This window comes from Oxyura jamaicensis, chromosome 2 (assembly GCF_011077185.1).
Source record: "Oxyura jamaicensis isolate SHBP4307 breed ruddy duck chromosome 2, BPBGC_Ojam_1.0, whole genome shotgun sequence".
In the NCBI taxonomy this organism is placed as follows: Eukaryota; Metazoa; Chordata; class Aves; order Anseriformes; family Anatidae; genus Oxyura; species Oxyura jamaicensis.
In genome coordinates this window covers 95,274,918-95,287,472 of record NC_048894.1, presented here as the reverse complement: position 1 = coordinate 95,287,472, position 12,555 = coordinate 95,274,918, and the positions used below count along the sequence as shown (strand labels likewise).

The 12,555-nt window shown below is 40.0% G+C and overlaps 1 protein-coding gene across 5 annotated transcripts in view; it reads left to right on the top strand.

Annotated features, from left to right (window-relative positions):
* Window positions 1-2,742: 2,742 nt before the first annotated feature.
* LOC118161927 overlaps window positions 2,743-12,555 on the top strand; it is a 35,444-nt gene continuing 25,631 nt past the window's right edge. For 2 of the 5 annotated variants that reach the window (XM_035317710.1, XM_035317708.1), the window contains exons 1-4: window positions 2,743-2,879; window positions 3,319-3,394; window positions 4,328-4,396; window positions 9,833-9,866. In XM_035317710.1, coding sequence (XP_035173601.1) covers window positions 3,320-3,394; window positions 4,328-4,396; window positions 9,833-9,866 — 178 coding nt within the window. In that variant the 5' untranslated portion in view covers window positions 2,743-2,879; window position 3,319. Of the gene's footprint in view, window positions 2,880-3,108; window positions 3,395-4,327; window positions 4,397-9,806; window positions 9,867-12,555 lie in introns of those variants that run through there. The other 3 variants (XM_035317709.1, XM_035317712.1, XM_035317711.1) reach the window with 3 other exon arrangements.

The following is a 12,555-nucleotide window of genomic DNA, read 5'->3' as shown; positions in this document are numbered from 1 at the left end:
TTCCTTTCCTTTCCTTTCCTTTCCTTTCCTTTCCTTTCCTTTCCTTTCCTTTCCTTTCCTTTCCTTTCCTTTCCTTTCCTTTCCTTTCCTTTCCTTTCTTTTTTCTTTTCCCACATGCATATTCAAACACTTGCCTTAAGCAAAGACTTCCTTTGGGTGAGTGTTTGGGTGGAGAGTAAAACAATATTAAGAAAAATTTGAGGGAGAAAAAAGATCACACTAAGTAATGTCATACTGTCAAGGGATTCTGTGACTACAGCATTAACTCTCTACCCACTATCAATAATTCTGTACTTCAAAATCATGTTCTTTTTACTCTTCAACCTGAAAATAACTTATTGGAAACAGTGGTTGAGGTAATTCAGTGCTAGCATGTGTCTCTCAGTCAGACTGAAAACATCATTCTAGGAGGCATGAAGCCCCCTCTACTCTTTGAAACTTGACAAACTTAGGGTCTGCATTACTGCTGTTGCAGGTGGTCATTGCAGCTCAGTCATCCACTGGGTGCTCCGACTGTGCAGCCTGAAGTTTCAGGGGATTTCTTGTTGTGACAGGGCTCCAGTGACAGCTCTACAACAATTAAAACTTCCACTTTTACACTTGTATTGCTAGGATTGCAGTATTCCAATGACTGTGAGGAAAATGTAAGAAAACACTGCATAAGGCGATGTGAAGAGCATCAGCTGCTTTGCTAATCCTGGTAATTCCATTTAATTAATTAAAAAGCTAGTCTCAAAAATCAGGCAAAGTTCTGGTCTAGCAATCTCCATTTTGCACAGGAGCACGTCACAGGATTTACACCACCGTTCTGCCTCTTTGCAGGGCACACCTTGGTCTTGACTTTTCTTACCCCATCTGAACCAAATTTATTCCTTTTTAACTTTCCCACTGCGTCCTCCCTGGGTTCATTTAAAATCTCAGATAAGAAGAGGCAAGCAGCAACATTGTGCTTTGTTTTGACTTTTGTCTTTCTAAGAAATAATTTCAAAAAGGTGCAAGTTATCTCAGTTCTCAGCGACGTATCAAGTCTTCTTGCTACTCTCATCGTAGTTTGGATCTTGCTACTCTCATCGTAGTTTGGATGATTCTTCCTCTATGTGGCCAACAGCCTTCCTTTCCTCTTCTGAAAGGGCTCTTCCTCACACTCCTTCACCTCTTCCCAGGTTCCTAACGAAGCCAAAGAACACTTTCGTCCTTAAAGGTAGCTGTGTCTATCAAAAAGCTTCTCCTTTTTCTTCCTCTAGCTTTTCTACCTTTGTGACTTTATAGGATGGTACCGTTCTGCTTTCTGCCTCCATAGCTTTATTTTTACTCAGGCATACTGTAAAAGTTTTGCCAAAAGAACAATGTTATGCAGAAGTGCAATGCCCTGTTTCTTCCTCTGCTCCCTTTGAATAGGACAAAGGTACTGGCAGAAGTCTTAATGTAATTACATCTCATAAAACAGAAAAAAAAAGTCCCTTTGCTGGGGAATCGTACTCTATCCAGGCAGCTCTATTGCCAAGAAGCTGTGAGCTACCACCAGCAGTTTAAGTCTGTAAGTATATACCGCCAATTCCTTTTGTGTTCAGACCTGGTCTCTTTTCAAAGAAGAAGGAGCCTGCTTTCTCCCTTTTTGCTTCTCTCATATTTTTTATTTTCCCATGTGCATTTATTCTTTTACTGTGCAGTTGCACTTTTAATATGTAATTTTTTAAAAGCAGAGTATGGAAGCATTGTTGAAAACGTACAGTGCAGCGTTTCCAGTGAGTCCCTTTTCGGTTCTGAGGTCAGAACTGCAAAGAATTACCAAGGGGTTTAATGTGACTTTGTATCAAGGCTTCTGACTGTTACGTAAATGCCCATGAAAATCATCAGTACAAATAATACACTTTGTCTCAAAAAAAAAAGGGGCACAACCTGGTATCAAAACCTGCTATTAAAAATGCCTTTCTTGGCTCCTCCTAAACCAAAACAGTGGAGGACTTTTTAAATAAGATTAAATAAAAAGTGCACGGAGACCTGCCAGTGTTTTTGGCCTCCCTGCTTTATTTTTTATTTTTTTACCTGAAAAATGGGTATTGCTCGATCCCAAAGATTAAGGGAACGATGTACCTGTGCACGAAGACCTACCGATTTGTGCAGGTGGCGTGTGGCTTGCACACAACGCGGGCAGGCTCGCCGCTTAGTTTTAAGGCTGGCAAGAATTTCGGCACACAACGCCCTAACCGCTCGCTTCGGGGAAGCAAACTGGACGGCTCCTGAGGAATCATAGCCAGGAAGGGAAACACTTGATAACCCGTAGTGGGACCCGTACCAACCATGCTGCTTTGTATACAGTGATCATAGACGCCCAGACCTACCTGTAGTGGGCTAAGTAAAAGCAGGCAGTAAAAACGTGGGTTTTATATTTTGGAATTTTGTTAAAACAGGTGCACTTTTTTTTTTTTTCTTTTTTTCTTTTGTTTTGTTTTGTACTGTTTCCTCAGTCTGCTTTTAGAGGGACCTTTCCCGTGTATTTCTTAAATTATATTTTACATTTATTACCGGCCGGATGTGTAAAGTTAAAATAGTTGGAAATAAATAAAGAAACGACTAAAGATTTGCATTTAATGCGAAGCTCGAAGCAGCGTTTGTGCCCCTTCACCCCCCTCACGGGCCTGGCGGGAAGGGCTGAGGGGAACGGGTTGGGGGGGGGGAGGGAGGGGCAACGGGGCCGCGCGCGCAGCCGTCCTGCGCTCTGATTGGCTGAGGCGGGCGGCTCGGCCGTTAAACGGCTGCGGCGCGCGCCGGCTGCGCTCGTGCCCGTGCCTCTCCTCACAGTGCGCGGGCAGGAAGCGGAAGTGACGCTGTGCCGGCGGCCGCTGGGGGTCGTTACCGGCTGGGACCGGCCCGCTGAGGGGACGCGGCTCGGCAGCGGGGCCGGGTCCTGCTGCTGAGGTACCGCCGCTTCCTCCTCGGAGGGCGGGAGAGAGCTCGGGGGCCACGCCCTGTCCTCTCCTACCTTCATTCCCCCCCCCCCCCCCTTTTTTTTTAAAAAAAAAAATTAATTTTATTTTTCTACGTGGAACGGTTCGAGGAAGACGCCCGGGGAGGGTGCCCCCGTGGGCGGCTGCAGGCTGTGAGGGTGGCCCAGTGGGGCAGGGCGTTATTTATTTCCCATAAACGCGGGGAGGGGGGGAAAGGAATAATAATAATAAAAAAAAACCCTCTCCTTTACCGGATTCATCCGACCACGGCACGGCTCCCAGCCCCGATTGTTCGCTGAAGCGTGGCTTATAAACAACATTTATATTTATCGTAGCTTTTTTAATTGTGTGTGCTGAACCAGTTTTGCAGGATGAGCACCGTGACTGAAGATGTTAAGCCAGAAGATGCCAAGCCGGAACCTGAAAAAAAAATATATTATTGTGAAGTGAGTGCTTTTCTTGTTAGCTTTTCAGAATGCATACTGAAACGCAGGCTTAAGGCATTAAAAATCATGCTCTGCAGAGGTTGGGCAGATCTGATCCAGCTGCAGCGTGGCAAGCTTGTAAGAGAAGCTGTTAATGCTAGAGACTAACTTGGCCAGTCACTGGAAGAGCTGCTTGTCTGGCGTTGTGAATTCAGTTTGGTTTTGAGTAGTTGCAGGTGTAGTTTAGTGGTTCTTAACTGCTGTCTTTTAAATCTCTGTTAAGTATTTCTTATGGTATGTCTTGAAGGCTCTTTAATTTTTAAAGGATGCTTCTCTGTGTCAGAACTTAAGTTTCTGTATATGGTGTTGTTGTAGTAGTGACTTCTTTTCCGGCACAGTGAACTTATGGGATGGTGTGTCAGGAACACTGACAATACTAGCCTATATTAGTCATTGCCTTTTGATAATTAAAGAAGGTAAAAATTGTAGATCTGCATCCTCTTGGATTATTGTGATGGTCTGTGCATCCTAATGAAATGCAGATGACTTCCTGTGCTTTTTCTGATCCTGTTGGTGTAACAGTGAATGGAGTTGCAATTACTCTGGGACCTAATTGTGCTTCTACTCCTTTCTAATCATACATGATCATCCCTTTTTGTTGGCTGGAGGAGTTCAGACAGCTAAAAAAAAGTCCAGCAAGTGAAGGTAGGAGGGGAAGGGTAGGCTCTTATACCACCTGCTATGTTTCAATATGTGTTCAAGTATCATTTGAACAAGCTTGCACACTGTTTCTGGTCACTTCAGTGCTATGCTGCTAATGTCATGCAGACTGTACTGTTGAAGTTGAAGATCTTGAGAATCTTGCTGTAGAAGTGGGTTTATTTCCAATTCCTACAACTTGCTGGCTACAAAATACAGCATAACTGAAGATGTGCTCTCAATTTCTCTTCTCAGGTTTGTAAAGTTCCGTGTATGAGTTCTATAAGTCTTCAGTCACACTATCGTGGTGCAAAGCATAGAAAGGTAACTTTTTTCCATGTTATGCCTATATGTGAATTTAATCTTAAATCTGGGATTCTTGCAGAGTTCAGTAACTGTTTTCATGTGTATTCAAGTGCTTCTCTAAGTTGCTTAGTGGATCCGTAATAGCTGTTTGCTTAAATTCCCAAGAAAAAAAAAATTGTGGTGGGCATGTCAGCTCTGTTTTGTTCAGCATGTAGTTTGCAGTGTTAGCAGTAAATGTGAAGGTAAACTTCTGTTAACTGTGAAATTGATTTTCTTGAATTACACAGAAGTCACACAAGCTTAAAGAATACAAACTTCCATTTGGGGGATAGTTGATGAAACTACTGCTTGATTTTCCAAGTCTACGTAATTTGTTTGTACTTTGAAGAAAACTGGCTTGCCTGGAGCTTGTACTCCCAGAACAGCTGTTACTATATACTAATACTTTTTACAGGAGCTGTGTGACCTTAAGTACCAAGTCATGGTTTCATTTGTTTAGAGCATCTCAATAGCAGCTTCCTGGTTTACTGCCTGTCCTTGTGTTTGGCTTAATTTTGCTTAAATTACTGGAGTGTTCTGGGAGGATGTATTGAGAAAAAGGGCTCTTACAAATGCTGTTTGACCTAACTTTTGACTGTTGTTTGGCTGACAGCCGTCTTTGTAAAACTCTACACTCAGTCTAAAAAGTTGAGGCATACTCGTTTGTCTGTTTTTTCCTGTTATTATGATTGCTGTCATCAGATAGTGGTGGTATGTTACTTAAATGTCTGCTCTCATTCCTAATGACACTTCATTAATTTTATTCTTCCTGGAACACTATAAAGCCTAACCGTGATTTTTTTAAAAAGTATTTGGATGCCCCTTTTCTTTCCTCCCCACTGACTGGTTTTCAAGACTGATTAATACTATGTCCATACCTGCTTGCTGATTGCTTTAATACTGCAGATGCTTTTCCCAGGATTCAGTTGTAGAGTTCTTTGGTGATCCAGTAGAACTGTACAGTACTGAGTATTTTTTCATGTCCTGCCAAATGCTCTTGCTGATGCAAGGTCTTCTGGTTTTGTGGTTGCTTCTTTTTATTTCCTAGCTAACCCTCATAGCAATTGAATTATTGCTGTTTTTCCCTTTTAAAGTGGAGAAACTAGTGGTAATTTTCCCAGCAAATCTGCATGTTGTTTGCCTTCTGTACTGTTCCTGGAAATCAGTGTGTACTGGGCTATGTTTTTGAGCTTTATTGAGCTAATGATAGGTTGCGAGCTGATAGTGAACAAGCATCAGGCAAGATGAAAACTGGGCTGCTATTTGGGGTTAAATGTTAGTGCTGGTGTGGAGTCCTGGTAAGTCATGTGACAGCATCTCTGTAGGAATAAGTCTCCAAGATCCCATCATTGTTTTCAACTACTCTTAATTCCTTCCTTCAGCTTAAGAGACTTACTGTATATTTTGATGACAGAAGGTCAGAATTCCTTGAGATACCCAAGTTTTTGTATCAACAAGTTTGAAGTAACTATAAAAGTCCTGGGCTTCTGTTCATTTTAAGATACAGGCTAGACATTAGTAGAGAACAGTGCTCTGTGTTTCTTTCCAGAGTAATTATTCAAAATTTTTCAGAGTAAAACCGCAGGATGTCCTGACAACACAGCAAACAAAGAGGTAGTTCACCACCTAAACCAGCTATTTTTTGAATTGTCAGATGACTTTCAGATAAACATTCATTTTTAAAATGGCTGTAGTGAAGGTACTTTGTCAACTGCTAGAGAATTTTAAAGAACACATGACACAATGCTTCATTAGGAGGACAGTCACTGTGGGGAAAAAATCCAAGAAACAAATTGAAACACTTTGCCACGTGTGAGCTGAATCTCATTGGCCTGCATTTCCTGTAGCTATTCCAAGTAAAGTACATTACTTTGAGCAGCTGCACTTATGAAGCTTAACTCTTAAAGATTTTTAGGGATACTTCAGTTGACTCTGAACATTATATCTTTTGTTACCCATGATATTTAGTTGTTCTGGGGCTTGGATAGATAACAGACATTTACCTAGGTTACTTCTCCATACTTCCATGTTTTACCTCTGTATGTTGGCTGGTTTGCTCACGTGTATGCCAGTACTGCTGACTCCAAATGAATTGTACATTCTTTTTTTTTAAGCAGCAGCCTTTTTCTAAATCTCAGCATGCCTCTTAAGTGACTGATACTGAATGCACTGCTTCTATAAAGCTAGGGAGATTTTTTTTTTATTAGTAAGCATTGTATAAGGAAAGAATAAAGACTTATTTTGAAGTTTAATTTATGTGTGCTACACTTGTCATTTAATAAGACTCCAGGAATGTTGCTTTTGATCATTTAGGTCTTCTTAGGAAGATTCCTTACTGGTTCTCAGCCTGGGTGTTTGAACTGACAGTGTGTAAATGCTCCTATTAAAGGGAATGCTGCAGGAAGGGAAAATGTAAGAAGCAGACAGGAAAACATCAGTCCTTTTGTGGCAGTATAGGCATCCTACCCAGTTTTGAAAACAGTTGGACAGAAATTTTCCTCTTACTTTCACCCAGAACATTTTGTTGCATCCAAAACTAAAATAGAATAAGCCTGTACCTAAAGCCTGGTGGAGTTCCTTTAACTGTATTGGGAAATAATAACTTAGTACGTGAAGCCAAGTCAGTGTTCTTATAAAACTGAGAGGTGAATTTTCACTTGTCTTTAGTCTCCTCAGGCTGGATGCTCTATAACCTACTGGAATGATATGCAATGGATTTGAAGGGGTAGGAGTAAAATGGATGACATCAAAAAAACAACTTTCAGGTCTTTTGAGTAAATGTTTAGTCTTTGTAATGACTTTTTAGGTTATTAGATTGGGGTTTTCTTATTTGAAGTTTATTTGTACTTTGCTGTGAAAATCTAGCAGCTTTTTCCTAACAGGTCTGAGTAGTTGCTTTAGTTGAATAACAGATCAGTGATCTAATAGGAAAGATCAAGTTACTTCTGTTTGATTTCAATGATATATGAAGCTTAAACAAGCAAGTTCTCATGTCTTTGCTTAATTTACAAAATGTTAGATAATTTAATTCCATATGGTCTACTTCTCTGTAGAGTTCACTTAGTTTCTGTTTTTTGTTGTTTTGCCAAGGGTTTGCATTTCTCCCTGATATCAGTGTTGATGAAGGTGACAGCTTGTCCTTGAGCTGGTGTTTTAGAGTAGTAAGCGGAGTACACATCCAATTTTTCTAGTGCTGATAATTTATGAGGCCTAAATCCTGTAAGAAGTACTGATGTAAAAACACAGACTGGGATGGCCACAGTGCAAGGCTGTGTAAATCTTGTGTTGAGTGCCTTGTGACCTCTGCATACTTGGATACGGATGGGTTTTGTGGTGTTTGTTGTTGAATGGCTGTTGGGGGGATTGACATAAACAATAGCATTCATGCATTTTTTTTCATATAGTTATTAGCTCTTTGAAAATTGGAATTGGGAACTAGCTTGTTATTATACTTTGAGAACAGCTGAATGTTACTTACCATGATTATACAGTGTTTTCTGACCAGCTTACCATATCAGAAATAGTCATTGAAAATAATCTGAAGTACAAACAATTTACCTGTCCTTTGATATGACATTTAAATCAGCTGTGCTTGGAAGAATGTTTCAGTTGGACACCTGTTTTGATACTTGAAGTGCTAACATAGTTAAGTTTCAGATACTGGAAACTTGCTGTGCCATTAGATTGATTATGTTCAGCCTCAAGAAGTGTTTAGTATGCTGTTACGTTTTGCAGCTTAACCTCATGTTCCAGACTAGCTTAAAATGTGGAGCTCTTTACATTTGTGTCAACCTCACACTTTAAGAATTAGAATAAATTTTGGTGTATAGGTTGCTAATACCTAGCTTGTTATTTCAGAGATGTATATATTTAGGAAGAAGTAAATGATGTTTATACAGCTAACTGTGAAACAGTGTTTTGTTACATAACCTGAGAACTCAAAATGTGCGAAAAGTAATCTAAGTAGCTCTTTGAGAACTGCACATGGAAGGTTTGAACCCTGAGAGACAGCAGTTTTTGAGTTGTGGCTTCTCAAAGTTAGACACTTTGTTAAAAGTTACGCTAACTTTTTATGGTCTTAGCTCAAAAACAGCTGTTGTAACTTGCTTGTGACATATGGCCCAGGGCAGAGAATGTTTCTTACCAAATGTGTAAGAATCTTTATTCCAGAAGTTTTTTTGTTGTTTTCTGTTTATCTTTTGCTTAAGTAGTCTCAAGAAAACATCACAAGTAAAGTGGACCTATTAGTCTCAGCTGTGGAACAACATTTTGAATGTTAAAGCAGTAATCCAAGTGCAATCTGAATTGGCTAAAAATGGCCAGGAGAAAATCTCTTAGTGGCAGCTCACAGTTTCTGATGTTTTCTATGTTAGGTAACTGAAATGTTAGGTATTACCAGCTGTTTCCTGTAAAACAGGAGTAGAATGACAGGTGGTTTTCTACAGTGTAGAAACACTCCTGGCAGGATGACTACCAGGCAGACTGCCTGTATTCTGAGTTTACAAAATCCCGCTGAGTTCATACCCCACCACCCACTTACCTGTGATGATACTGGCACTTAGGTGACTTCCATTTTTAAAACTGCCATGGAAGGACAGCTATTTGTCTTCCTGAACAAACACCTATTGTGTCAGTCTTAACCTCTTACTGAACTGTTACACTGACTTGCAACTTCTTTTCCACAGCAGGCTGAAGGCTGAAAACATACCACTCAAATCCATGTAGTGCTCATAAGCAAACAACTGTCCTTCTGGTAGAAGGATGATACTTCTTTTCATTCTTTTAAATAGGAAGTTTGCCAGAAAGGTCTCCAAATGCGTCACTATTGGTTTTAGCCAGGTTTTGAAATGGAAAATAAGTTCTTCTTTTTCTGAGATGCTTCCAAAAGTGATCTGTTCTGAATTCAGTTGATGAAAGCTGCTTTTACTGTTCTTCATGATATGAATAAACTTCCAGGAAACTTGTCTTGTCTGGAGGTTTATCCAAATCCACCCTATATGGTGGTGGAGCTGCTCTTTCTTAGCTTATTTTTCCATTTTTTTTTTCTTGGTTGTTGTTGGAACTACAGTTTTTGGAACTCTAGGAACGTTACAAGCTGCAGCCATGCAAAAATCAGGGTTTTGTCTGGCATCCTTGATATGTTTCAAGCCATAATCATCTCTTAGAACTTAATACCAAGGCTTTCTTGAAATTAACCTTAACTGTAAGTATACTTCTGGCTGTACTTCCAGCTTTTGCAGAAAATCATAAAGGCTCATTTTTTTCCTATCTGATAATGGAAACTTTGGCCTGTATTGTAATTTGTCTGCAAAGGCTTAATTCAGGAAGTACAGGGGTTTTTCCTTCAAATCATGCAGCACATTAATTTCTTTTTCTTATTTTATTTTGGGACGACTTGCATCTTCATAATTAAAGAAAGAAAAAGCCCTGAGACCCAAGACTGTCTATTGTAAGTATAACACTTTATTCTTTCCAGCCTCTTAGTATGGATATTGCTTGGGGGTTTTAATGTGTTGCTTTTCCAGTAGTTCAGTTACTTGCATTTGCCAGATCTATGTGCCTGTAGCTGTGTTTCTCCTTATATGCTGAACAATCTCCTGAGATATTTATCTAATGAACAGTTGAATAAAGAAATATTTTAGAGCATGAAGCCTTAATTATGCCTTTCCACATCTAAATATTTGTATGTCTGTTTAGCAGAGGGGTGAATAGTCAGTATTTGTTTCTTACCTTCCCAGGCTAAACTGTCCTCCACTTGTTTGTCAGCTTTATGCACTCACTGCTAAGCTTCAGGCAGTATACTAAGCACCTGTATGGGTAGGCTAACATAGCACCGTTGCAGCTGCTGTTCTACCTGTGCTGAATTTGCCTAGCTGCATCACAGGAATGTTATGCCTTTCTTTATTGTAGTGTGGACTTGGAGTAGCAAAGACCTATTCAATGTAAACTGAGTTGTTGGGGTATCTCATCCCCATAAGCTGAGAACATGCATCCAGACTGTCATGTGCCAATGGGAAATAAGAGTAATGGTAAAAGACTGGAGACTTGGGGTATAACTTGCTCACAGTGGACATGAAATGATGTAAAAACACTGATGTACAAAATCTTGAAAGGACTGCAAGCAAGAGAACACTGGCATACGTGGGAGTACTGGCTTAAAAAAAAAGTCTGAAGATTATAAAGCAAAAGGGACTTACTGTCAGTCATCACAAGAAATAAGCATCTCATTCCTAGTTTGTATTTTCAGCTTGTACTCCTAAGAAACAAATACATTCTGGCTTTGTTTGCTCCCCAGTATCTTTTGAACCAGGTTAATCAAGGGTTCCTGAAAATGCACGCCTGCACAGAGAAGAGTGATGTCAGTCTTCTACTGAGGGAAACTTTGCAGGCTGAACTCAACACCTGCACCCTGAAGAATAAACAAGAGAGAAAAACACAAACACTGCTCAGAGTCTATTTTCTACGAGACTGGGCTTCACTAGCTGCTCTGGTGGCTTGGTACTGAAAACAGGATATCAGTGCAAGACATCATTCAAGTGTGTGATAAATTATGAGACATTCTGCCCAAGCAGACTTGAGCCCTGCATGCAGATCTTCAGCTTTTAGAAATACCGGTAATGCAGCTCCTTTTCAGAACTGCAAAAGTTCTGAAAGCACAGAGGTCTCTTAAGTGTCCAGTGGATATGAACAGTCTAGAATTGTATTTATACCTCAGCAACAACAGATTTGTTTGGCCACAGGCTAATGTTTCTAGTCAAAAATGGGTTCATACACCTCCTCTGGTATTCCTGATTGGAAATGGTCATTAAAAGTAGTACCAACGATGAATTTACATTCTTCTTGCAATCTTGCAAACTTGATTCTTGAAGAGGTTCCTGCTTCAAGACCATGACATCTTGTTTTGGAGGAGTGGTGCAAAGAGTGAATGGGACAAACTGAGATTTGAAAATGAGGACATGAGCGGCAGCAAGACAGTAGAAAGAGTGGTGGAATACAAGAATCTGTTGCAAAGACGTACGCCTTTAGAAAATGATACTGCTTCATGTACTGCAAGCTCAGCATTCCAGGGAAGTTTCAGGGTAAGAACATAAGGTCACTGCAACCACTGCATTCCCAGAAATGTCACAGGTCAAAATCTTGTGACCGTCTTATGGAACTGGAAGAGAGGTTCAAGTTCCTGATTATTGAAGAGGAGAATCTTGATGGTAAACAAGCTAGACTTAACTTTTGGAGGAGTCCCAGCATCACAGGATACTGCATGGCAGAAGCCTTGTAAGTTGTTTTATTTCATCCTGAAGGTTCTGAATCTCAGTGATCATGTCAAAGCTATTGACATCTTTTTACTTTTAATGTGAAATAAATAGTATGAATACTCATGTGTCTCTATTCTGCTTTATCCATCTTGAATTCTACCACTGAAGATCCAGACATGGGGAGCCAACTTGTAAGCCATCATCATGGTTTACTTGTCCAAAGAAGGCCAAAAAGTAGCTTTGTGAAGTTTATCTGTACATTTCAGGGGTGTGTGTGTGGTTTTGTTTGCTTGTTTTTTGTGTGTCTGGGATGGGGAGGTCGAGGTTTTTGTTTAAGGTAGAAAAGCTTTCCACTTGAGGAACTTTTCAAAGATGGCAATCCAGTTTTGATGCTGGGGACAACAGTGCACAATTATTTAAAATCTCTGTGGGAGAGTTTGAGGTGTTCTGTATGTATCACTAGTGACACAATTATCTCTTGTGAGTCACTAGATCCAGGAAATCCATTGGTGTCAATAAGATATAAGAATAAACTCAGAATATGCTTGGCTTTTGGTTTTCATTTTAAATAACTCAACTCTGTAGACATGTAGTAAGCATGAACAAATGTATACAGTTTGTTTATAGAGTTATGTATTGAAATATTTTGAATAAGCATGGATATTCTTAATTTACATGTACTATGTAAAATGAGTCCTGTGACTTCAGGACATAAACTCATGGGTTGCTCTTATTGCTGTTGGGTCCTTGGTGCTATTCTAATATTTGTGTTATCAAACACTCCAGTGAAAGTGAAATGCGGCAGCATGTTCATGGTGGAGTCTGAAGGACCAGGAGCAAAAATGTATGGATATTGTCAAAGTAAAGGATGAGTTTTCTTGGAAA